Here is a 23781-nt window from a genome sequence, read left to right on the forward strand (position 1 = left end):
ATTGAACATTTCTTTGCTCATTTTGCGTTAAATTATTGCTTGAGACGAGCTTTACTGGTCTGCCTTGGGGTTCTTTTGTAAGTCGGAAAAATATGGTGATCTAATCGTGAAAACTTCCCAATTGTTTTCTAAATGTTATTTCTTAACTCTGACTAATCAATAAGACAAGAAAATAAATTAAAGATCTTTTATTAGTTAATAAAAAATGCAAGGAAGATATCCCAATAAAATGAAATTACCTAGTTAGAGAATTGAAAGTCCATAATATCTCGAGTAGTAGCTACGATTATTTACTTACATAAGTAGGTACATATACGATATTTTTAATTTTATCAACATTACCTTCTTATATTCATAATAGCCTTTACGGGACCCCTAAACAACCAACATGCTGTTTGGTTTGATTTAATAAAGATCGTTATCAGAAAAACCAATTTTATCAGATATATATTGGATAATTAACAAGAAACGAGTAAGGTACCGTTACTTTTATGACTTCGTTGACACTGTAATTGCAAATATGCGAAGTTTATGCCCACGAAAGAAATAAACATGTCAACAAAACTCAAATAATACTTTCATGTTGGCGTCTTAATTGTATTCATCCTTAACTCATATCGAAATATGCAAATGATAACTGTATATGAAGCAAATCGAAAAGTTTACCATGTGGCCACTTTTGTGAAAAGTAGCAACGTTGCCAACGCGGGCGAACTGCCAAATTTTGATACTTACTTACTACTTAGATATTCGATATCGAGTTTGTGTAGGTAGTTCATATTTTCACTGCGCTCTCGATGAATAAATACACCCAGATTTCAAATGTTAATACTGATCTAAAGATGAAGAAGGAATTAATTGAACATTTTCAGTTACTGCATTGTATTTACTGTACGCCTCCTTCTCTAAGTTCTTTCGAAGCTTTGCACAGGCAATGGTTTTTCAAAAGTAAGCCTTCTGACAGAGACAAGAGAGCCTTATGGAAATCGGTCGGTTTCCTTTTCATAACACAAAAGAAAAAAAGAAACATATTCATTATTATATTAGATTAAAGATAGATATTAGTTCCTAATTGAATTCTCTTACTCTTCTCCTCGCACCATTTTTATTACATCTCTGTTTAGCCCTATGGTTGACTGGTAGAGAATGCCTTTAGGCATTAAGTCCGCCATTTGTACATTTTATTTGTATTTTATGCAATACAGTTTAAATAAATAAATATTCTCAATCACTAACTAGCAGTAATTATCCTTCTGCTTTTCTCACCTCCAGGTTTACAATAGAGATAAACGACGGACTTGAACCGGCGGGTCGTTCGTACCTCACGGCAGAACAGCCGACCCGCGAAATCCGACCAGGATTTTATGACACGGGGGATGGCTTCTACGACCCGGACACCAAAATTGTGTACTCGGCGGAGGATTCAAGTCGGATTAGAAGGTTTGTAGCAATAGCGTCATAGGTACTAGTTTCATTTTCATAAACCATCTAAACCGAACCCAACCCAATCGTCGGGACTACTCGGGACATTATGTCACAATTAAGTCATAAGGCTCCAGAACGATACATACGCACATAACTATTAAATTAAAAATTTAAATAATCCCCTACGCTAATGGTGTAAGGCATTTTTGGTACCTACACTTAGCGATTGCAAATCCGTGAACATTTTTCAAATCCGGATTTACGGATTTTAGTTTGACCGAAATCCGAAGTTCGGATTCAATCCGGATTTTAAGAAAGGAATATGTGGCATAAAGGCAAAGTGAAACAAACAATCAAATTAAGTTGTTTTTATTAAAAATAAAAAAAACAGAATGCGTACACTGCTACGCCAATAACAAAATCTTTAAAAAACAATAAAAACAAAATACATACGTACACTCCCAAGTAACAAAAGGTTCTATAACTAAGGCATTTTATCACCAAACAGTGATATAGTAGGCCTATAATGGTAACCATTGTGACTGCTTGTACTATAAAGGTTTTTAACAAAGCGTTTTGTTTCTATAAGATTAAAGACCTTTTAAGTACTATAATTTAGCTCTTAGAACGCTTATAGGATCATACAAAAGAATCTTTAAAGTGCTGCACTGTAATAGATATGCAAAAAGCGATTATCATCATCATCATCTCAGCCATATGACGTCCACTGCTGAACATAGGCCTCCCCCTTGGACCTCCATACGTGCCGGTTGGAAGCGACCCGCATCCAGCGTCTTCCGGCGACCTTAACAAGATCGTCTGTCCATCTTGTGGGTGGACGTCCTACGCTGCGCTTGCTAGTCCGTGGTCTCCACTCGAGCACTTTTCGACCCCATCGGCCATCTTCTCTGCGTGCAATGTGGCCTGCCCATTGCCACTTCAGCTTGCTAATCCGGTGAACTATGTCGGTGACTTTAGTTCGTCTACGGATCTCCTCATTTCTGATTCGATCACGTAGAGAAACTCCGAGCATAGCCCTCTCCATAGCTCGTTGAGCGACTTTGAGTTTTGAGATGAGGCCGATAGTGAAAGACCACGTTTCGGAGCCGTAAGTCATCACTGGTAACACACATTGATTAAAGACTTTCGTCTTGAGGCACTGAGGTATGTCGGACGAAAAGACATTACGTAGTTTCCCGAACGCTGCCCAACCGAGTTGGATTCGGCGGTTGACCTCTTGAAAAGCGATTATGGTACTATTTAATACTATAGACGACTTTACTGATGCTTTTATGTACCTATTTTGCACTAATAATGCGTCAAAGTAACTTTTACAGTACTAGTATTGTAGCAGTATCGTAAACACTATTAGAGGATCAATCTGCACTATAAAAGGACTTTGCACGACCATTACGTAACGTTTTAGCTTTTTAAAAGCTCTCTTAACATCGCTATAAGGCTAGAAGAGTTCTCTAAAAGTCATGAAAGTTTTTCTATAGTGCTATATAGTACCATAAAAGTTACCTGGTACGTTGCTAAATAACTTAAATCGTAACTTAAAAAATGGCTGCTGTTTTCTGCCATAATAGCACATTAGCGGCACGGCTGGAGCCTATGTGTACTATAGCAGCCACAGTTGGAACAAGTCCTTATTTTATTAATTTTAATTTAATTAAAACATGAAAATTATGAGAGCTCATTGTCAAATTTGAAATCAGCATAATAATTCTATCGATACAATTATTTTCGCATGTACAATGTACCGGCATAGTAACGGTCCACAAATGCTTTTTAGTACATCCTTTTTATTACCTAAATACAAATGTCAGTTTAAGAAACAATGGCGAATGAACTTATATAATTTTTTAGGCACCCACGACGCAAGTATGATAAAAAAGATCACTGGAATCGTTTACGGTGCAAAATAGCACTATAAACATGTTTCATTGGTTACTTTTATAATTCCAAATTGCGACATAAACGTTGCAGACAGCACTATTTTAGTACTAAAGAGCGTTTCTCGTCACTTTTACATTTCAACCATAGAGCTGATTTATCACCGTGAGAGCCTTTATGTAATGTTTATAGAATAAATCAGTGATAAAACTAGGGCCTATCTGGGGTTTTGTAAACGTTTACAACACCATTTTCAATGAACCAGGCCATGAATGTACAAGAAGGGCTACAGTACGGGAGGAATGGCGACGGATTGTGAAGCTTGCCATCGGCCCTGACATGACGACCACGACCACTCTGACAAGAGTGTGACGACAAAGAAGAAGACAACACCATTATAGTGCTAATCATGAACACTAATTAGCACGCTCCAAAACGTTCTCAGGACTTTTATAGTACCAAATTTTGTTACTTGGGCTGCTACGCCAATAAAAAAAGCGGACGCGGGGCAAGCATACAGGTGCGAGAGAGTGCGCGACGCGCAATGCCCGGCTGGCAATAGCTCTCCCGCGTTACCGCTTCATGTGCACCGCTTTTTATTTCGCATTAGCATTAATTTTGAGCAAATTAGTACTGGTGGGAAAAAATCCGAAAAACCGGTTTTTTCTTTTCAAAATCCGGATTTTAAAACGGATTTTCAAACGCTCCGAAATCCGGATTTTTGAACTTCGAATAATCCGGATTGCAATCACTACCTACACTGGATTATTATTTTTGCATATACCGTACGGTAGGGGTTTATAATTTTTTTTTTTTACTTCATACCTAGTTATTGTAATCTCTTTATTTATTTTTCGTCTTAAGTTAGGTTATTTATAATATGAGTATAAAAGTAAAATATAAGAACACTTACAAAACAATAAAATATACAAATAAACACATTATAAAAAACCTAACCTAGGGTACTATGAAGTATTTGAACAAATTAAATTATTTTTCAGAAAATATTTTTAATGTGTATTAGGGGGCGCCACAAGCCTTCAGTAGGAAGTGCATATACTTGGAAAATTTGACTAATGTCGCTGTGGCCCGGTGGCCGAGTGGTTCAGGCATCTGCCGCGATAGCAGAGGACGCTGGTTCGATTCCAGCCTGGGGCACTGGAGGCCTTGGTCACTTTTTCTTAGTATATGACATTTATTTCAGTCTAACCTAGGGTGCCGCCAGCAGCGGGGCAAGGCCCAAGCTACCGTTATTATTCATAGTAAATAGTTATTATTATTATCATCTTATGCTTAAAATAAAAACTCTTCGCCTGTACCGGTAAGCTATACCCTGCCAAGCGATTTCCGTCAGTAGAAAAAAGCGGCAAATTTAAAAAATGTAGGCGCGAAGGGTACTTAACCTGTCGTCTACCCAGGCCGGAGATCTCCGGCCAATTGTTCGTTATCCTTGTCTACCGCTCCCCACACGCGCCGGAGACCCCGTATTTGTTAAGTTCAGATCGATTTTTTGCACCCGAGATAATTGGCGGGTGAAAAGCAGCTTTAATTTCATTTACTTAAAAAAAACTGCTTTTCGACTGAGGTTAAAATGGCCGGAGATCTCCGGCCGTAAAAAAATATTGATGGAGATCTCCGGGCGGGGTAGATAGAGTGGCTTTTTTTTGACAGCTCGGTAGACGACAGTTTAATCGTCCCATAGAAAATTTGAATATCGCGCCTTTTGCTACTGACAAACTTATTTGACCGGCTATGCATGTACCTATATGAATCCCTTTAATAATAAGTACACAGATATCTGTGTGTATGTATACTATAATGTATCATGAGCGAGATCTGTCAAAACGGAGTCGGGTAAAGGTCGCGCTATCTCGGCAGATATTCCCACTGCTTAACTCAACACTCGTTTGAGGTGAACCATTAAAAGGAACCCTACAAGCCCGTGAAGAATAATGAGTTCGGAATCGGACTACTAGACTTAAAGTATGTTTTAAACTCCATTTGTTAGAAAAATACTTTCTATGGTATTACAGAAAAGGTCCTACCTAACAAATATATTTTATAAACCCTTGGCTTGCTTTTGCCGACTGCTATGGGTCACCCCATACCGAATTATCTCGTATCTTGCAGAGAATTACTTAGTGATTTTTTTCATTTCATTGTGGGTAAAGCACATTGCATGTAGATATGTAGGTAAAGCATATTTATTGCGTGTTGATAGATACCGAAGTAAAAGCACATGGCATTTAAAGATCTCTCGCTATTTTGTTTTTTGGCTAGTACTTATTTTATGCGTGCTACTGTTGATACATATGATATATCATTAAACATACTTTTATGTATCTGGCCAGTAATAGCTGACATATTATTGGCTCTTATTAACAATATGTTTGAAGTAGGTGCATATCCTCAGGTGTTGAAAAACACAAGGGTATGTCCCGTATTTAAGGGGAAAGGTGAGACCGATGATGTCAACAAATATAGACCGATCGCAATTGTACCAACCATCTCTAAATTGGTGGAGTCAATAATTTCATCTAGTCTAATGGACTACATAGAATCGAATGAACTATTAACTAAGAACCAGTACGCCTACAGAAAGAAAATGTCTACCACCTCGGCAGCCGTTAATATTTTTGACCAAATTGTCACTGGCTTAGATGAAAAACAAAAGATGGCGGGTATATTTTGCGATCTGTCTAAGGCGTTTGACTTTATAAACCATAAACTACTTTTAACCAAATTATACCATTATGGAATCACTAATAACACCTACAACTTAATAAAATCTTTTTTAACCAACAGAATACAAACCGTCAAGTTAAATGCAAATGGTAGACGATACGATTCTGACGTTGGAAATGTTGATATTGGCATTGTCGACTTGGAATCACACTTAGTGTAAGGCCTGAGTGGACGCTCGAAGCGGAGCGTTCGGCGGGGCGTGCATCGTGGCGTCGGGCTCACAAGTGATTTGAGCAGCGTTCACTAAGGCCGCTCCTATACGTTTGCATTTGTTTAACATGCACGCCGCACACCCCGCCCCGCTGCACGCTCAACTCGAGCGTCCACTCAGGCCTTACACTTAGGCGCACTTGACAGGACTGAAATTATCTGAAACTAAGAACCGGAATCTCTGTGGTTACGTTTTTTGGATGGTGCCATAGATTATATTCCGTGAGCACAGACAATCCGGTGGGTTCTTAATTTCTGATAAATTCACCCCATGCGGGAAGAGTCTAAAGGCGTATCCAGACTAGTCATTTTTTCGCCAATCTGATTAAATTGCCCGATCGTTTGGACTTGGAATTGCACGTGCGGACGCAAACGCCAGTTTGGCTCGCCGAATTCAACCGCCGATGATGACCGATATTACCGATAAAATGAGGTGCGGACGCAAAAATACCAATTTGTGACGCCAGTATTTTCGTTCTGGGGCATTTTTTTCAATTTAGAGGGCTCTAATATCACCATAAATCTAAAATTGGTGATTAAATTGGAGATTGACGCCAATTTCATTTCTGATCAAATCGGTGGATTTGATCATCTCGTCTGGATACCGCTTTAAACTGGTTCGTCTAAATGGTCGTTCGTCGATTGTTCGGTAATTAATGTAAATATCATCCCTTATCTGTGGTCTCGGGGGAAAAGTGAAGCTCGCAAGGCCGGGAAGTTACTTATATGACAAAATTATGTACCCGGAATTTTGTGCCCGTTTTGCCCTAATTATTCTAATTAAGCATTTTGCTGTGCAGTAATTGTGAGTTATTACTCTTCTGTTGGATACTGTTGAGTTATTGTTTGCACTAAAAAGAAACGTTTGGTAGCGATATTAATTTTTTTAATATTCTCTCACCCAACATCACTGCGTTTAGTGAAATGATGCTAGCATTCCTAAGTTTGAATCTTACTCGACGCATTACCTACAATTTTCATTTTTCTTTCATGCCACAATTACCTATAGGTAACCTAGGTTTTAATTTAAGTTCCTAAGTAAGTACTTAGGTACTTAAGTATTTTTTTCTAGATAGGTAAATGGTACAGATCTCAACTTAATGCATAAGAAGATTCATTGGGTTATATATTACATGCTAACGTAACTACGCGGATGGGACTTTCCCATACACCTTCGATTTTCTTTGCACAGGCGTATGCGTACGATGATTTCCTTCATCAAAAAGCAACTAGTAAATGTTAAAGCCCATAGGCGTACTCACGGTGGAGCAAGGTGGGGCAGTTGCCCCACCCTGGTCTGTGGTCTGACGAGAAGCTAAAAATTTTTAGGAACAATTAAGGCACGTAACCCTGTTTCTGCCCCACCCTTTAAAAAGTTTAAAAAATGCAAAGAAGCTTTAATAAATTTAATACTTTTTCACATCCGAAGTCTCGGAAATTTAATTGGTAGATTTATTCAATTCTTAAACCGTTTAGCACAGACACAAACTCGAATATGCAGTGCAGTCTTATTTGCAAGAAGAACCGGACTTTTGAAGCTAGACTCCATACTATACCGCTCAAATATTCAGCCATTGTCACCAAAATATACCCTTAATATTGGATTAAGTTCCCAAACTAAGAGAATTTTAGGTACTATGAAGTCGATTAAAGTACCTTACGTGAGTTACGTGCTTTCAGAAAGCCCGGCGCCCACGAACAGAAGTGGATCATGGATAAGTGCCGCACCAATCCCATGAGGCCCCTGGGACCCAGACCGGACCTGTACGAGGAGTGGTCCTCACCCATAACGGAGCCAAATAAGGAGGTGGAAGGAGCGGCGCCCAGCCAACCAAGCTTTGCTTATTCTAGAAGCAAGTTGCATTTGGTGGTTGAGGACAAGGCTTCAGTAAGTGATCATTCATATAAGGTTTATGTGGGGAACACCGGCACATAAAATAATTGGTTGAGAAGACCATCATAGGACAAGAACTCTCGTATTTGTATACGTACCTACTTCGCCCAGACACAGTCAGAAAGGAAGAGCTTCGCTCCTTCTGCTTTGCCGGCCTTCTGTAAGAACCAGGAAAACTACCTATACTCAGCCATTTCTTTTGGGTGGTAGTACTAGTGTAAGACTAGTACTACCACCTAAAGGAAAAGGATGAGTATAGTTTTCCTGGTTCTTACTGACTGACAAATTGGTTTGACCAACTATAATATGTGTACAAACGCAAGAGCTAGAAGCGACGAAAGAGTTTCCTGTAAGAGTTATAAGAACTATTATATAATCAGTGGCAATACCTGATTAGAAGGTCATCCCCACATTGAGCTTAATGTTAAAGTTTCTGATTATTCGCTGCATCTTTTCGGCAAAGTAGGGTATACCAATGTACAAAGTACTAGGGATGCATTTCAATGAGACTTTGGAATTCCTTTGCCGTGAAGTCTTTTAAGGTTTGATGTTTTAAGTTTCTGCCGTTATTCATAATAACTGGCTCAAGATATGGCAATATATTCTTAGACTTCCAGCGCCATGATTCAATTTTTATAAATGCACCATGAAAATCTGGAGGACCATTAAAGTGCTGTTGTAGGTACGTATTTTGTTTCAATTCAAACAACGTTCTAGTGCCTACCTTATTCAAATTAATTAATTCATTTATTATTGAAATAAATGATTTTTTTTAATTAATAATCAAAGTCTTTAGTGTTTTTGGAATAAAATTATTGGTTTGGCAATGGCGATGGCGCGTTAGTTTCCCGTAAAAGTTATCTTAGTCTAATAATTATAAAGTATAGTTAAAGTAGATATTTAATTATTGCTTTCTGAGTATAAAAACCCGTTGCACACAACTAAACCTTCAATTCCGTAGTCAGCATATCCATGATAAATGCTCATTCCGACATATTTCAGGACACCGCTTTTGCCCACCTACGCGCGGATTCTACGTCGACTTCAAGCTTTAGCAATTAATCTTATTTAGTTATTTAGGCTAGTTGTACCTATACATTATATTTAGTAGTATATTTTCTGGAATAGTAGTGAGAAAACTTTGCTTGGCTTTATAAAACCTATTGTTCATGTAGGTATTTTATTGTGTTATTATCTATGTGACATTTATTATAGGTAAGTACTTACATTTCGATTATTTTAAAAACAGTCGACTAAAACAGACAATATAATTGGAATAATAGTATAATTATACTAAATAGCGTTATATTATTGAATAATAAATATTATTATTAATCTTAAAAGCTGTCTAATTCATTCATACCGTACACCGTGCGTATACACCTAACCATACGATTGACCTTTTACCGTACAAAACAGGTGATTAGGGTATGCTCTTGGTACTTTTACCTATAAATTTTCTATACAAAAATTGTCTTGGAACCGGGCGGAATTGGTCCAGTTATGAGGGAACGTTTTTTTACTGAATCCCGCAAAAATCACAGGTGTGTTCACACAATCGTGCGGTACAGCCATGGGAATGAGCATACTGGGCACATTCGGCAAAAGACTGTATGCAGGAAACTAGTGAGAACACTCTCATTAAACAATACATATCACTAAACTGGATCCTGTTTTTTACCGGACGACTCGTCCAGTTTGTAATGGTAAAACCGTGCAGCAAAATTCGTAATGATCGCTTTTTTGCGGTATACTGCAAACAGAATGCTCGTGTGGACTATATTAGCACGTATACTACTTACTAAACGGGATCCTGCAGAAAACCATACCCGCAAAAAACGGGATATTGCAGTGAGAAAGAGCTCTGACATACTGAGGCTATTGGACACGTTGTTGCTTCGCAGGGTGCAGGCGAATCCTCAAAATACCAGAAGAAGGGCCGCTCGCTTTCCTATCCAAGGAATTCTCGCAGAGCTCTCACCTTTCGTCTTTTGTCGCACTACGGTGACTTCCCAGTTGAATACATTGAGAAAGAAATAAAGAAGGAAAAATAGACATGTTTGATCGGTCCAATAATGTAATTGGCAGAATTAGCGATTAAAGGTTTTTCCGATTTCGCTTGTTTCTCTAAATACTCATACCTAGACAATTATAAATGTACAAGTTTAGGGTATAATGATAATCAGCAGCACCAGACACCCACTAAGAACGACACCCACAAGAAGTAAGTTGGTATAGGTACGTAGTATGTACACAAGTCTACGCGCCGCTGAAAATAAGCTTCTAATAAAAATTATTTCGTTTTAATTACAAGCGCCCCAAATAGGAATATTGATGTCTATACAAAAAAGCTATGCATTGCTTAACTCACGTAACGGACAAAACCCCAATATAAAACAACGAATTTCACTCCAACTTACCAGATTGAGAAACGAGGGTGCATTTTATCTGATTATGCCACAAAAGGGCCACTCGTGACAGCAGGTCGTGACGGTCCACATTTTGCATCCATTTTGCAAAAGATAATTACACAGAGATATCTCAAGGCAGCTGGGGGGTAATTTGATAGTTTCGTCTTGTTTAATCATGTTTAATTAGATAATCAATCCTTCAAATTGCTTTTATGCTAAATGGACAGATACAGATTAGTCCGGAAACGTGCCCACTAATTTAAGCAACCATCCCGATAGAAGCTTCAAATTCTTTAGACTATAGTCTATATCTTTAGGTATTTAAATAAAAGTAAACAAAATATACACTCAAATGGCCCCTTAAGCCAGGTTAAAGTCAGGTTGTTCAATGACAGATCCAGGCGGTTTTGGATTGGATTTGGTTGGTTCAGTAAAGGGATTCTAAACCTACTCTAGCAAGCCCAGGGCCGTCTTAAACTATGCTGGGGCCCTTGGGCACATAAGAATTTGGGGCCCTTTTGGAAAGTAAAGAAAGCTAATTAAACTATTTTTTTTTCTACTATGATCTTCTATTTAATATGTGTAATCAAATATACTGTTACTGTCTATCCTTCGGGGCCCCCTGACGATGGGGGCCCTGGGCACAGGCCCCGTGTGCCCTTAATATTACATTCAGTGGACGAATACATGGAATTAAAATTGAAATAACTATTTGACATTATACTTAGCTTATGTAAAATTGATTGACATTCGTTCTGAACTTATTACCTATGATTACCGCTCTTAGTTTTAGTATGACGATCATTATGAGATATTAGACATGTATTTTGTTATTTATTGAGTTTTTTTCAATTTGACGATAGTTCTCAAATTTCTTTTTAAATTATAAATTTGTAATTTGATTATCATTGTTGACATTGTATAATTACGTTTGCATGCTAAATTATTGACGATCATAATGTAAATTCATATAGATTAGCGTAAGAATAATTTATACTGTAATTTATCATTATGAAATAAATAAACTAACTAACTAACTAACTATGGTAAAGATGGTACTGAGCAAGCCAACTTTGCCAGTAGAAAAAGGCGCGACATTAAAAGATTGTACGGGAGAGAGGAGCGTTTTTGTCGATGTCTTCCTGGCGCTCAAGGGGATAAATTTGGGATAGCATCCTGGCCTTCCAACCACTCTTCCAACAGCCGAATACTGTCTCATTTCAAACATAGACAGAGACATGGTATAATAATATACTCCGCCTGGTACTCTATTCCGAGATTCGCGTATGACCTAACTGACACGGGCCTACGTCATCATGCTGTTTACAGGTTCTCAAACTTTAAAATGTGGGAGAATTTTAACCAACGGTGAAAATTACTTTAACGGCATTAATTTTAAGTTATTCATGTAGAAACATAGTAAAATAAAACAAATCTAATGTATTAAATTAAACTTTATTTATCTATACAAGACAAACGTTCGAAAAACTAATTCACAGTTACACATTAATTACCAAGCTTACGACGTGAAAAGTTTGGAAAACACTGCGACTGCTGACACTGAGCGAGAAGGAAATAACAATTAATACGCGTTCGACAAGGATGACGGTCAAGGCATGAAGTTATCTAGATCCGAATTGTCAAATGTGACAGCGCTATCCTGTGTTGCCAGTAACGTAAACAGAATTACCCGAACGTCTGAAATTTCTTTTGTGAATCGGAAGATATTGCTAACGAATAATTAAAGATGACGTGTTATTGTAAAATTTAAGATAAAATACATATAAATGAAAATTATAAAATTATAAAGAAATATTTTAACTTATTAACCATAGGTATAATGTACCCATGTAACATGTTATGTTGAAATAAAGTGGCAATGTTATTGTGACGTAGGCCCGTGTCACTCTGGGAATAGAAGACCATGTTTTATTAGACCATGGACAGAGAGAATTATACTGTCATTGTCTTACCTATATTTTTAGGGTTCCGTACTTAGAGGATATAACCAAACGGAGACTGTATATGTCTATAATTTTCGGTACAAAATAGTCTGCCGTTTTTTGCGGCGGAGGGGCACATCAAATATAATACGTAACGTCAAAATAGCCATGTCAGATAAACATCAGTCCGTACATGTGGTTGACATGTGGTTGACCATTGGCCGCCTATTTTCGACAGAGGGTAACGCCTGTTAATGACCACTCCGTTTGGTTAAGGTTCCGTACCTCAAAAGGAAAAATCGGAACCCTTATAGGATCACCCCTTTATCTCTGAAACCACTGGTCCTAAAATTTTGAAAAAAATACACAAAATAGAACTTTACCTATAAATGACAGGAAAACCTATTATAAATGTGCAGTCAAGCGTGAGTCGGACTTATGTACGGAACCCTTGAAACGCGAGTCTGACTCGCACTTGACCGGCTTTTTTTTGTTCTTATTTACCTACTGACAAATTGGGTTTGCCAGACTATAATTGCAAGGAAAATATATAGCCGGTCAAACAACCTTGTCAGTAGAAAAAGGCGCGAAATTTAAATTTTATATGGGAAGATTACCCTTCGCGCCTACATTTTTAAATTTGTCGCCTTTTTCTACTGACGGAAATGGTTTCCCAAACTAGAGTCTGTGCGGAAAGAGAAGAATCGTGAAATGTATGGGATTGGGAACCAATACATTGCACGACTCTTCTCTTCCCGCACATTTTTTGCAATATGGAAATATTTTTTTATAAATCTGAAATATACTTGGTCAAGCAGATCTTGTCAGTAGAAAAAGGCGGCAGATTTCAAAAATGTAGGCGCGAAGGGATATCGTCCCATAGAAAATTTGAATTTCGCGCCTTTTTTTACTGACAAGATTTGCTTGACCAGCATATAATTCGCTTTCGGACCGCTTGGAGTTTTTAAATACATACTGCAATTCGGACCATTTCACCGACGACACAAAAAACGTTTCGTTCGTTTCGTCTCTAAATTGCCACATGGTAAACTTTTACTATTATTCTATCATGTCAAATGGACGAACTGCGTTCAAGAATGCTTGTACGTATATTCGGCAGTTAAGTTTGGTCGGGTAATACCTGCAACTTCGGTGAAATCGGTGATGTGCTTCGAAACGTTTCTTCAAAATAGATCGATACTGTTTTTCCCAGGAAAAACTGAATATGCAGTTCCTTTACAATAATTTGTTAGTTTATCGTCGCTAGTTGTTAATTTACAATTTTAAAATTCATTATAATATTTTTAGTTTCGAATTATTAACCTTACTTATAACAGGCTGTGAACTTAACAAGTAGAATAGAATGATCTCAAAATGAAGTGCCACTACGAAGTTTTAAATGTAGCGAAGGAGGCGAGTGCATCAGAAATTAAAAAGGCCTATCGCAAGTTAGCCCTGCAATGGCACCCGGATAAAAACTTGGACAACCTTCTGGAAGCGAAGGAGCAATTTCAACTCGTGCAAACCGCATATGAAGTGCTCTCTGATCCTCAGGAAAGAGCATGGTAAGTATGTCAACCTTTCATTACAATATGTGCAGAAAAAGTTGGTATTTGTGTTGTAAAATGTTAGAAAATAATGACCTTGGATTAATATAATCAAACAAAGATAAGGTAACTATAAATACCATGCTTTTTTTTCTTTTTTCGCGTGTTCACGCGTGTTCTTAAAGACCATAACAGACTTACCAATAGTTTGCATGAAAATTCGAGAAAGTATACTTAATTTTTTTAATTTGAATGTAAAAGGTAACAAAAATCAGGAAAATACAATTAAGTTAACATGTTGCAGAAGTTTCAGGAGTTTAACCCATGTCTTATTTTACAACAACATTGTGTTGTTAATACCAGTGAGAGACAGACTTTGAGATTACAAAGTATGGCGATAAATTCTAAATAAAGCTACTAAACAGTTTGTAAAAGGAAAGCAATTAATATTTGTGTGCTAAGGCAGTGAAAAATATCAGCTCTTAAACAAGTATTGCACTCTTAAATTATTTTTCATTTTAGTTTTAAAATTTTACATTTTATTATTTTAAAATTTCAATTTGTGCTTTGCCTATATTGCACTTCTTCTTCAGTCTTTATCTCAATGCTGAGGATTGTAACATTATGTCCTTCTGTTGAAGACCAGTCCCCGTAGTCAACATGCCAATCGCTAACGCTTCATAGCAAATGAAATGCAACTGTCACTGTCACACTAATATGGAAGAGTGATAGAGAGACAAAGCAATTCGATAGGGAGGCGCAAGCGATTGTCACCTTGGCTAGGCCGCCTGGTTCCTTCACAGGCTTCTGTTCTTCTCCAAGTGCATGACCTTGTGTAGTTTTAACTGCAGTGCAGTAATTTGAGCACATCATCTGATTGAGAGGGCCTTGAGATCTCGTGCCTTTAACTTTGCCAGTTACATAAGTATATGCTACCAACCTTTGGTCTTGATATTGTTTATTTAAAAAAACACAAAGTACAGTGTACCTATAATTAGAGTTTCGTCAAACTGTAAAACAGTTTGTTGACGATGCACTGAACTAAACTAGAATAAACAACAGTACTTAGGTTCCCATATGGCTGTGTGGAAAATAGTGTAGTCCTATGGTGAATTTTAATTTTCAGGTACGACAACCACAGGGAGCAGTTACTGCGAGGTGCCGGCAGCTCATACAATGATGACAGTCTCGATGTTTACCCATACTTCAGTCCGTCCTGCTACAAAGGCTTTGGAGATGATCCTAAAGGCTTCTATGGAGTTTACTCTGAAGTAAATATTTGTTCATTTACTGTAAAAGACAGTACTATTGAAAAATGTTTAGAGATAGTCATATTCGACTATCTCTAAACATTTTTCAATAGTACTGTCTTTAACATAATTCAACAATAATCCAACAGCTGTTAAAAAGATTCTTTACAAATTGAACCTATGAAATAAGTTCTTGGCGGCAAGTGGTACCTGGCAGCTTATTGTATGAAGGGTATATTATTATTATTGGGGTGTTGAGGGCCTTTGAGTGTCCCATTGATCTATTGTGACTGTGAAGAAAGTTCCAAAAAAGGAGTGTAAATTATTTTCATTCAACATTCATCTTTTATTGAATCATGTGAGAATTTATATATTAATGCTTTTACCGGGTTGTCTATTGTTTGTCCGAAAATTATATAAAATAATACTCATATGCCCGAATTTTATTTGCCCGAATTTCATTTGCCCGAATTGTTTGTTTACCATAAAAATTATGTGACATACTCTTTGTTTACCCGATTATTAGATTCCAGAACGTACGAGTGCCATACGTGTTGTTGTCCATATTATTAATTGTAATAATATTATTTAATAGAATATTTAAACCTCACCTAACCCACTTTTCCAGTAGTATTTCTTTTCTGTAAGGGTCGCAGTTCAAACCTAACCTAACCCATTTTTCTAGTAGCATTTGGTTTCTGTAAGGGTCGCAATTCAAACCTAACCTAACCTACTTTTCTAGTAGCATTTATTTTCTGTGTGGGGTGCAGTTCAAACCTAACCTAACCCACTTTTCCAGTAGTATTTATTTTCTGTAAGGGTCGCAGTTCAAACCTAACCTAACCCATTTTTCTGATAGCATTTCTTTTCTGTAAGGGTCGCAGTTTAAACCTAACCTAACCTACTTTTCTAGTAGCATTTATTTTCTGTGTGGGGTGCAGTTCAAACCTAACCTAACCCACTTTTCCAATAGCATTTCTTTTCTGTAAGGGTCGCAGTTTAAACCTAACCTAACCCATTTTTCTAGTAGCATTTGGTTTCTGTAAGGGTCGCAATTCAAACCTAACCTAACCCACTTTTCTGATAGCATTTCTTTTCTGTAAGGGTCGCAGTTCAAACCTAACCTAACCTACTTTTCTAGTAGCATTTATTTTCTGTGTGGGGTGCAGTTCAAACCTAACCTAACCCACTTTTCCAATAGCATTTCTTTTCTGTAAGGGTCGCAGTTCAAACCTAACCTAACCCACTTTTCCAGTAGCATTACTTTTCTGTAAGGGTCGCAGTTCAAACCTAACCTAACCCATTTTTCTAGTAGCATTTGGTTTCTGTAAAAAAATTATATTATGGCTAGTGATAATTATGGCTTACAATGATGATGACAAATGATATTATTGAAATTGATTTTATGGGAAACAAAGTTTCTGGCACGTGACTAATATAGAAAACAATAAGTATTGCATATATGTAATTATGGGAAACAATATAATGGCTGTTGACTATTATGGCAAATGAAATTATGGCAAATGAAATTCTGTCAAGTGGGTGTATACCCTTTTACCGGTATTTTTTGTCAACCACATACATTATTAAGATGTTTTTGTAGAAGATTTTACTTAAGTTCATCATTATACTTTAACAGTGGATGGGACTAACTTAAGTGTTGAGTATTTATATAGGTATGTGTATATATTTTACATCTTCCATACCACTTATCATTTCCATACCAAATATTCCAGGTATTCTCCAAATTAGCTGCCGAGGAAACAGACTTTCTTGACGACCCTGAGGAATTGAATGCCATCCCAAAGTTTGGCAACTCTACTACACCTTATGAAGATGTCCACGAGTTTTATGCTTTTTGGATGTCATTCTCCACCAATAAGAGTAAGTTTAGTTTTGCTTTTAGAACTAACAATATTGTAAGCATAATAAGCACACTCATTAATTATAGATTTACTTATTCTACTATCAGAACTGGCTTCAATCGGGCATATCTATCACTGTTGATAATGTAAGCTTCAAATGCTTTGTGTAAACTTTACTACTATAGTACAGAAAGTATGGTTATTGTAGTGGCACAACATGAAGTGGTTAAAGGTTTTAGTAACAGAACCATAAAGACCGGGTGGTCTCGACTCGATAGGGTTATCGAGTCTGATCGAGCATTCCATGAAATTGTCTACCGTTTGTCCCGTACAAACGCAAATTTTCTGAAGATATGCATATAAAATTTTCCTTTTCTATGACAAATGTCAAAAATATGCACAGAAAAATAATCGCCTGCTTTAAATGCCGAAAAATAGTGGCAACACAGGAAATAAAATGCGTTTGTACGGGACAGCCCGTGGAATGCTCCTGATGCTCTCTGGATATCAATGTCTACTTATATTAATATCATAATATGTTATGTTTTTGCATATTACCTATCCATGATTTTAGGGCCATATTATGTATTGTGTGCCCTGGCTATAGCATTACACATATAGGTCTTAAAAAGATTTAGGTTATAACTTAGACTTCACTCGAGGTCAGCAAATATTTCCACCATATGCGCCTAAGGGAGGCGCCATGTGACATCTATCGTAAGAGTATTACACTTCTTAAATGGCTGCCAAAGTTCAAAGTCATATAATTATTCTATATGCCTATGCCCATTATACAGCCTGGCAAAAAAGAGTAGAAATTAAAAAGTGGCAACACTGTAGTGTCATCCCGTTCTCTTATACAAATTGATTTGAAAGGGACGACACTACAGTGTTGCCACTTTTTAATTTCTACTCTTTTTTGCCAGGCTGTACATGTACATCATGATCTCCTCCAACAGGTTTCGTATGGCTGGACCAATACGAGATAACCCAGGGCGACAACCGCCGAGTCATAAAGCTGATGGAAAAGGAGAACAACAAGATACGACAGAAAGCGCGTAAGGAGAGGAATGAGGAGATAAGGAGGCTGGCCAGCTTCGTGCGGAGGAAGGACAAGAGGGTCATTGAGCATACGAAGCAACTTCAGGAGAAAGCCGAGGAGAATAAAAAGAAGGTTTGTCAAAAGTTGTAATCACTACACCTTATAAAACAAAGTCCCCCGCTGCGTCTGTCTGTTTGTGTGTTTGTTCGCGATAAACTCAAAAACTACTGAACGGATTTTCATGCGGTTTTCACCTACCCATAGAGTGATTCATGAGGAAGGTTTAAGTTTATAATTTGTTAACCTGTGCGAAGCCGAGGTGGGTGGCTAGTAAGTAATAAAATAAGTTTTAATTGTCGGGTATATATAGGTCTCAAAGGCACGACATTTTTTTACGGTTTTGGGACCTGCATCCTGTTCCTTATTATAAGGCGTCCAGATCTGGCGAACTGGAGATGTGCCACACATCTCCAAATGAATTCTTCCTCATGAATCACTCTATGGGTAGGTGAAAACCGCATGAAAATCCGTTCAGTAGCTATAGTGGGCCATTATTCTCCAAATTATTCGCGCACTGCAAAAAGTTAGCGTTCTTTTCGCAAAACAGGTACGTTTCCCAGATCTGACGTACCGATAGACTTAGATTTGATCCAAGCCAAGAACCCCCTATTTATTAGCGTAGAATGTTTATGTCAACTTTGTTTCCGACTTAGGCCGCAAGGAAGCGTGCGTGTTCTATAGCAGCACCTCCTTACTGGCGTGCCAATTTCAAATTCTAGTTTAAGTCACAAATTGGAACACTCTAACGTTCATGGTCACACTACTGGTGGTAGCACTACATTTGAAAATTTGAAATGCATCAATGTTCTATAACAAATGAAATTCTGATTTCAGGCCGAGCAGCTAAGACGCGAAAGAATAATACAAAGACAGAAAGAGATAGAAGAGGCGAAGAAGCGAGAGGGCGAGAGCTCTTTCATGCAAAGCGAAGATTACCAGAAGAAGCTGAGTGAAATTGAGTCGTTGCTTGCCGAGGAGTTTGGGCTGTCGTCTGATGATGACACCATCAGTGAGGGGGGTATGGAGAGTAGCAATGAAGAGAGCTCGAAAACTGAGGAAGTAAGTCATTACTACTTTATAACTATATAGTGAAGGCACAGAATAAATAATAGTACTACCGTACAGAAAGGAAACTTCCTACAAAACCGAAGTTTGACAGCGGTTCAGGGTCGAATCATGCTGTCCCTTTCTAAAGCACTTTAACCTTTCTAAGGCACTATCCCTTTCGGCTATTTAGGGTTGTCAAAATTCAAGCCATTATCTTATTTGTGGTCGTGCACGCAAAGGGACGTCAAGTTGTGTCAACCCTAATAATTGCTCGGAGCAATGCTGAGCCGAGTTTGGCCGATGTCAGGAGTTTCGCACCACTGGTGAAGGGCAGGGCTCGGAAACCGTTTTTTTTTTCAAACCGTTTACGTCATTCACCCGGGAACGAAAAGAATTTCGTTTCCGTTTGCGGTTACCGGGTTCTATCAAGATACCAGTTTATGCCAAATTCCTTTTTCTTTTGTTTTTGTGGAACAAACTTAACCGGTGAAAATATTAAAGCAGGATAGAACGAGAAAGTATTGCTATTTTTTTCACGTGAAAGCTTGATTAACCGGTATTACATCGTTCTTCGCGAACGAAACATTTCGTTCCCTCTTCTTACCGGTATTTAAGGAGAGAGAACAAAATTGATATAAGGCAGGCACGTCAGTTGACGTTTTTGGCATTTAAAGGATTTTTCCCAGTAGCGATCTACGGGTGAATGAAAAGAAACATTATTCTTGCACTTTAACAGGGTAATTTCATTTATTTTTTAAATATTTTACGAACATTATTTCAAAAATCAAAAATCGTCAAAAAACGATGACGTAATTTATGGACAGCCCCATACGGTTTTTCCTGTGTTATCGGCTACACTTAGCGCGTACCAATTCTGTATTTCATTTACAGGCGAGCGAAGCGTCGAAAGCAACGCCCAAAACAAAATCAAAAGCGGCAATGAAGAACCTATACTGTTCAGCTTGCAACAAACTGTTCAAAAACGTGAAATCCTTCGAAAACCACGAAAACAGCAAGAAACATAAAGAAAATGTTTCGAACATGGTCTTAGACGACGATATTGAGATATCAGGTGACGAACATGATGAGGAAAATGATCCACCGCTTGAAACCGAGGAGCCGAGGGAAGTGAACGGGTTGACTGAGAGTGAGGTGGACCACGTGGGTAACTCCACTTCGGATATTGAGGACAACGACATTAGGGAGACTTTGAGTGACGATTCTGATAAAGTGCAGGTGAGTTTTAATTTATCATGTAGGCACTTGACTCATGCCAGACGTACACAGGTACACACTCGTCGAGAGTCCGAGACAGGCCGGGAACGAGGGTGTACTACATACTGCTCCCTTCTAGTCTCGTCATGGCCTTCTCCGACTGGGTCGGTTTTTTGTTGAGACTCGGCGAGAGGCTCTCGGCGAGTGTGTACAACCGGCATCATATATTTTAATACTAGTGGGCAAGTTGAATTTATGACCTGTCCACAGTGATCAACTATAAGCCCAATATTAACCCCTGAAATCCCGTCACTGCAAACTAGGGGTCATCCATTAATTACGTCACACGTTTAGGGGGAGGGAGGGGGTCCAGAAAATGTGACATATTGTGACATGGGGGAGGGGGGAGACACAAACTTTGTGACGTCACTTTAACTTCATCAGTAACCGAATTTTTTTTTTGATTATTTTATTCGCTGTACATTTAAATAACAAGTTTTTAAAACGATAATCGTTTTTATTCTTTTAATTTTCTTTCCTAAGCAGTTTTGGGTTATAAAATTACTAATATTTATATCGTCAAAAATATTTTGATAAAATATTAATAATACTTAGGTACTTACTTAATTCGATTTGGCGATTTCGTAGAAAAAATGTGACGTCACACTAGGGGGGAGGGGTTTGCCAAATGTGACCAAATGTGACAAGGGGAGGGGAGGGGTCAAAAAACCTAGAAATTCGTGTGACGTAATTAATGGATGACCCCCTACCAGGCGTTTTTATGTCTTTAATTTAAAGTTGTTTGCTCAACAGGCTCTACCAAAAAGCCAGAAAAAGAAGAAAAACAAGAAGAAATCATTTATTCCCATGCCAGAGAGCGAAGGCAACGACAGCCACGACGAAATGAGTTTCAACGAAATAGAGGGCCCGGCGCGCAGTCGCAAGAACAAGAAGTATAACATGCTCAAGAGCCAAATACAGGCCAAGAAGGAAGCTAATCTCAAGAAAGGCTCCCAATCACAAACATCCACAGAAAACTTATACGAAGTCTCAAGCACAACCCCCACTGATGACGCCCTAGGCGAAGCCACGCTACCACAAGACAAGCCTGCGCTACCCAAAATGTCCAGAAACGTCAAACCCAAGAAACAGATGGACCGCAAACCCGTACGAATCAAAACCACGGAAACAGAAGACTCGAGCACCGCACTCAACCTCAGATGCGCCGTATGTCAAACAGACTTTCCCTCAAAGAACAGATTGTTTGAGCACCTCAAAAAGACGGGACACTCTGTCCCACTCCCGCAAGCTAGTTTCATACAAACTAAAAAAGGGAAGAGATCTAATTCTAATAGATAAATGTGCAATCAATTTAGATAGGGTGGAAAGTATTAATAATTAATGCATTGGAAATCATTGTGATTTTATTTTACTCTCTAAAAGTGACTATCAATCTACATATTTATTAAAACTATGATCACTGTCAATAAAATATGCATAAAGAAAACAGTTATTTCATTTCAGGCACTGGTCTTAGTTACCATTTCATTGAACAATTTCCTCATATCATACCTACACCAAAAATTTATAAGCAAATATATTTTTGTCTTTGACATAACAATTAAAAACATAATAAAATTATGCTAATACAATAAACAATTGTAAACTTAAAAGCGTAATAATCCCTTATTATTAATTACAGGCAAACGAAATGTTTCATTATCATGATTTGTATATTTGGAGGTGCCAGGCGGTTATGATAAATACAATACTTACTAGTCTAGCTATCTTTATATTCTTTGTATAATGTAGAATCACCACAAATTAAACTACAAGCTGAAATATATGTCAATTTCACTATAAGTCCTTGCAAATCATGCCTTTGAAATAATAATTTTATACAGTAAGGGAGTTCTAAGAGCCTTGAATATAAATAAAGCTTTTAAATATTTTAATCACTAAGTGACAAAAACTAAAACATAATTATGTTTATTCAGCTGAAACTCCAGTGGTGAAAGCCTGGTTTTAAAACAGCCATGTTTTCCGTTATACATAATTTGTGACATAAAGTAGCAATAATGTGTTAACAAGTGTTACAAAACTACTTTACTTAATAATAGCTATATTGGTTTATATTATAATATTAAACCTTTGCACAATAAAAGCCTGGTCCAAGGAAAGAAGGAAATTCATAATTATAACCTTTTCCCACACTTAAATAAAATAATTGAGACTACCTATTAATTATAATTATTAAAAGATCTATAACGTCTACAGTGTATGTATTTGTATGTTTAAACATTTAAATTTATCTTGTTCACTTTAGGATTCACCTAACACTCCTTAAATATCATTTATACAACAAGTACAGTCACCTGCAATAGTATGTTACACAACGAAGGCCACAAAAATATCTGACGCAATCTTATTTGTAGAGCCATAAGAGCATGTATCGCGCCCTTCGAAGAGTAACATATTATTGCAGGTGACTGTACATTATAACTAATGGCAGCATGGCTTTATAGCATAGCCAGAAATACTCATTCAAACTCCGGAATATCAGAAAAGCTATAACCCGGATATTCCTTATACGCATAGTAAGCTATCCTAATATGATAAATTCCTGGCAAAAACATAATTCCTCCTAACACTATCATAGGCCACAGTCGGTCTGAATACTTGGTATCAATATGTCCCGTAACTATCAGGCTACCTACTAATAATAGTATAGAACCAACGATGAAAAGGAAAGTAGCTAATGTGATGGCTTTCCACGGGATCTTCGGAGGAGGGATATCGAACTGTGCATCGGAGAAACCGCTGTCATCACTCGGCACTTGGAAGTATCCATTGTTTTGCCTCCTCGCTCGGAATCTTGACATTTTGAATTGGAAGATATGTTCTGTAAAAGAAATAAAAGAGTTAAACATTTTAAGAATGACAAATGATAAGTGTCAGGGATTTGCTTGGCTCCAATCGAGCTTTGTACATGTACAGGTAAGTACCTAAATGTAGTCTAAAATAAAATAAAAACTAGAGAACAGTCTCCAGCAATCACACTCTTTGTACTTATTTGATTTATTTTAATTGTAATAAATAGATATCTGTGCCCAAACGTGAGCTACATTTTTATTTTTTAACAAGACGGCCTCATTTAAATGGACACTTCTTGACTTGTATAAATGTGTACAAACAATAGTAAACAAGTGGCCCGTTTTTTAATAATTCCGG

The 23781-nt window shown here is 37.6% G+C and overlaps 2 protein-coding genes and 1 non-coding gene across 4 annotated transcripts in view; all 3 read left to right on the plus strand.

Annotated features, from left to right (window-relative positions):
- LOC134794189 (MORN repeat-containing protein 5-like) overlaps positions 1 to 10273 on the plus strand; it is a 28247-nt gene extending 17974 nt beyond the window's left edge. The window contains exons 7-9 of one of the 2 annotated variants that reach the window (XM_063765926.1): positions 1273 to 1440; positions 7957 to 8164; positions 10075 to 10273. In XM_063765926.1, coding sequence (XP_063621996.1) covers positions 1273 to 1440; positions 7957 to 8164; positions 10075 to 10224 — 526 coding nt within the window. In that variant the 3' untranslated portion in view covers positions 10225 to 10273. Of the gene's footprint in view, positions 1 to 1272; positions 1441 to 7956; positions 8165 to 9172; positions 9326 to 10074 lie in introns of those variants that run through there. The other variant, XM_063765927.1, reaches the window with a different exon arrangement.
- On the plus strand, positions 4408 to 4479 carry Trnas-cga (transfer RNA serine (anticodon CGA)). The gene has a single exon. It is a non-coding gene; the product is annotated as a tRNA-Ser (tRNA).
- A 3404-nt stretch (positions 10274 to 13677) lies between the features above and the next one.
- Positions 13678 to 22057, plus strand: LOC134794131 (dnaJ homolog subfamily C member 21). The gene is made up of 7 exons (XM_063765838.1): positions 13678 to 14089; positions 15198 to 15342; positions 17058 to 17205; positions 18146 to 18360; positions 19123 to 19347; positions 20227 to 20571; positions 21364 to 22057. The coding sequence occupies exons 1-7, from the start codon at positions 13899 to 13901 to the stop codon at positions 21907 to 21909; spliced, it is 1815 nt and encodes a 604-aa protein (XP_063621908.1). The 5' UTR covers positions 13678 to 13898; the 3' UTR covers positions 21910 to 22057.
- Positions 22058 to 23781: the final 1724 nt, after the last annotated feature.

Source organism: Cydia splendana, chromosome 10 (assembly GCF_910591565.1).
Source record: "Cydia splendana chromosome 10, ilCydSple1.2, whole genome shotgun sequence".
Classification (NCBI taxonomy): Eukaryota; Metazoa; Arthropoda; class Insecta; order Lepidoptera; family Tortricidae; genus Cydia; species Cydia splendana.

Coding starts and splice junctions, on each gene's coding strand:
- LOC134794131 (XM_063765838.1), top strand. CDS start 13,899: ATGAAGTGCCACTACGAAGTTTTAAATGTAGCGAAGGAGGCGAGTGCA. Junction 17,206..18,145: donor GTCATTCTCCACCAATAAGA/GTAAGTTTAGTT, acceptor CTCCTCCAACAG/GTTTCGTATGGCTGGACCAA. Junction 18,361..19,122: donor CCGAGGAGAATAAAAAGAAG/GTTTGTCAAAAG, acceptor TTCTGATTTCAG/GCCGAGCAGCTAAGACGCGA.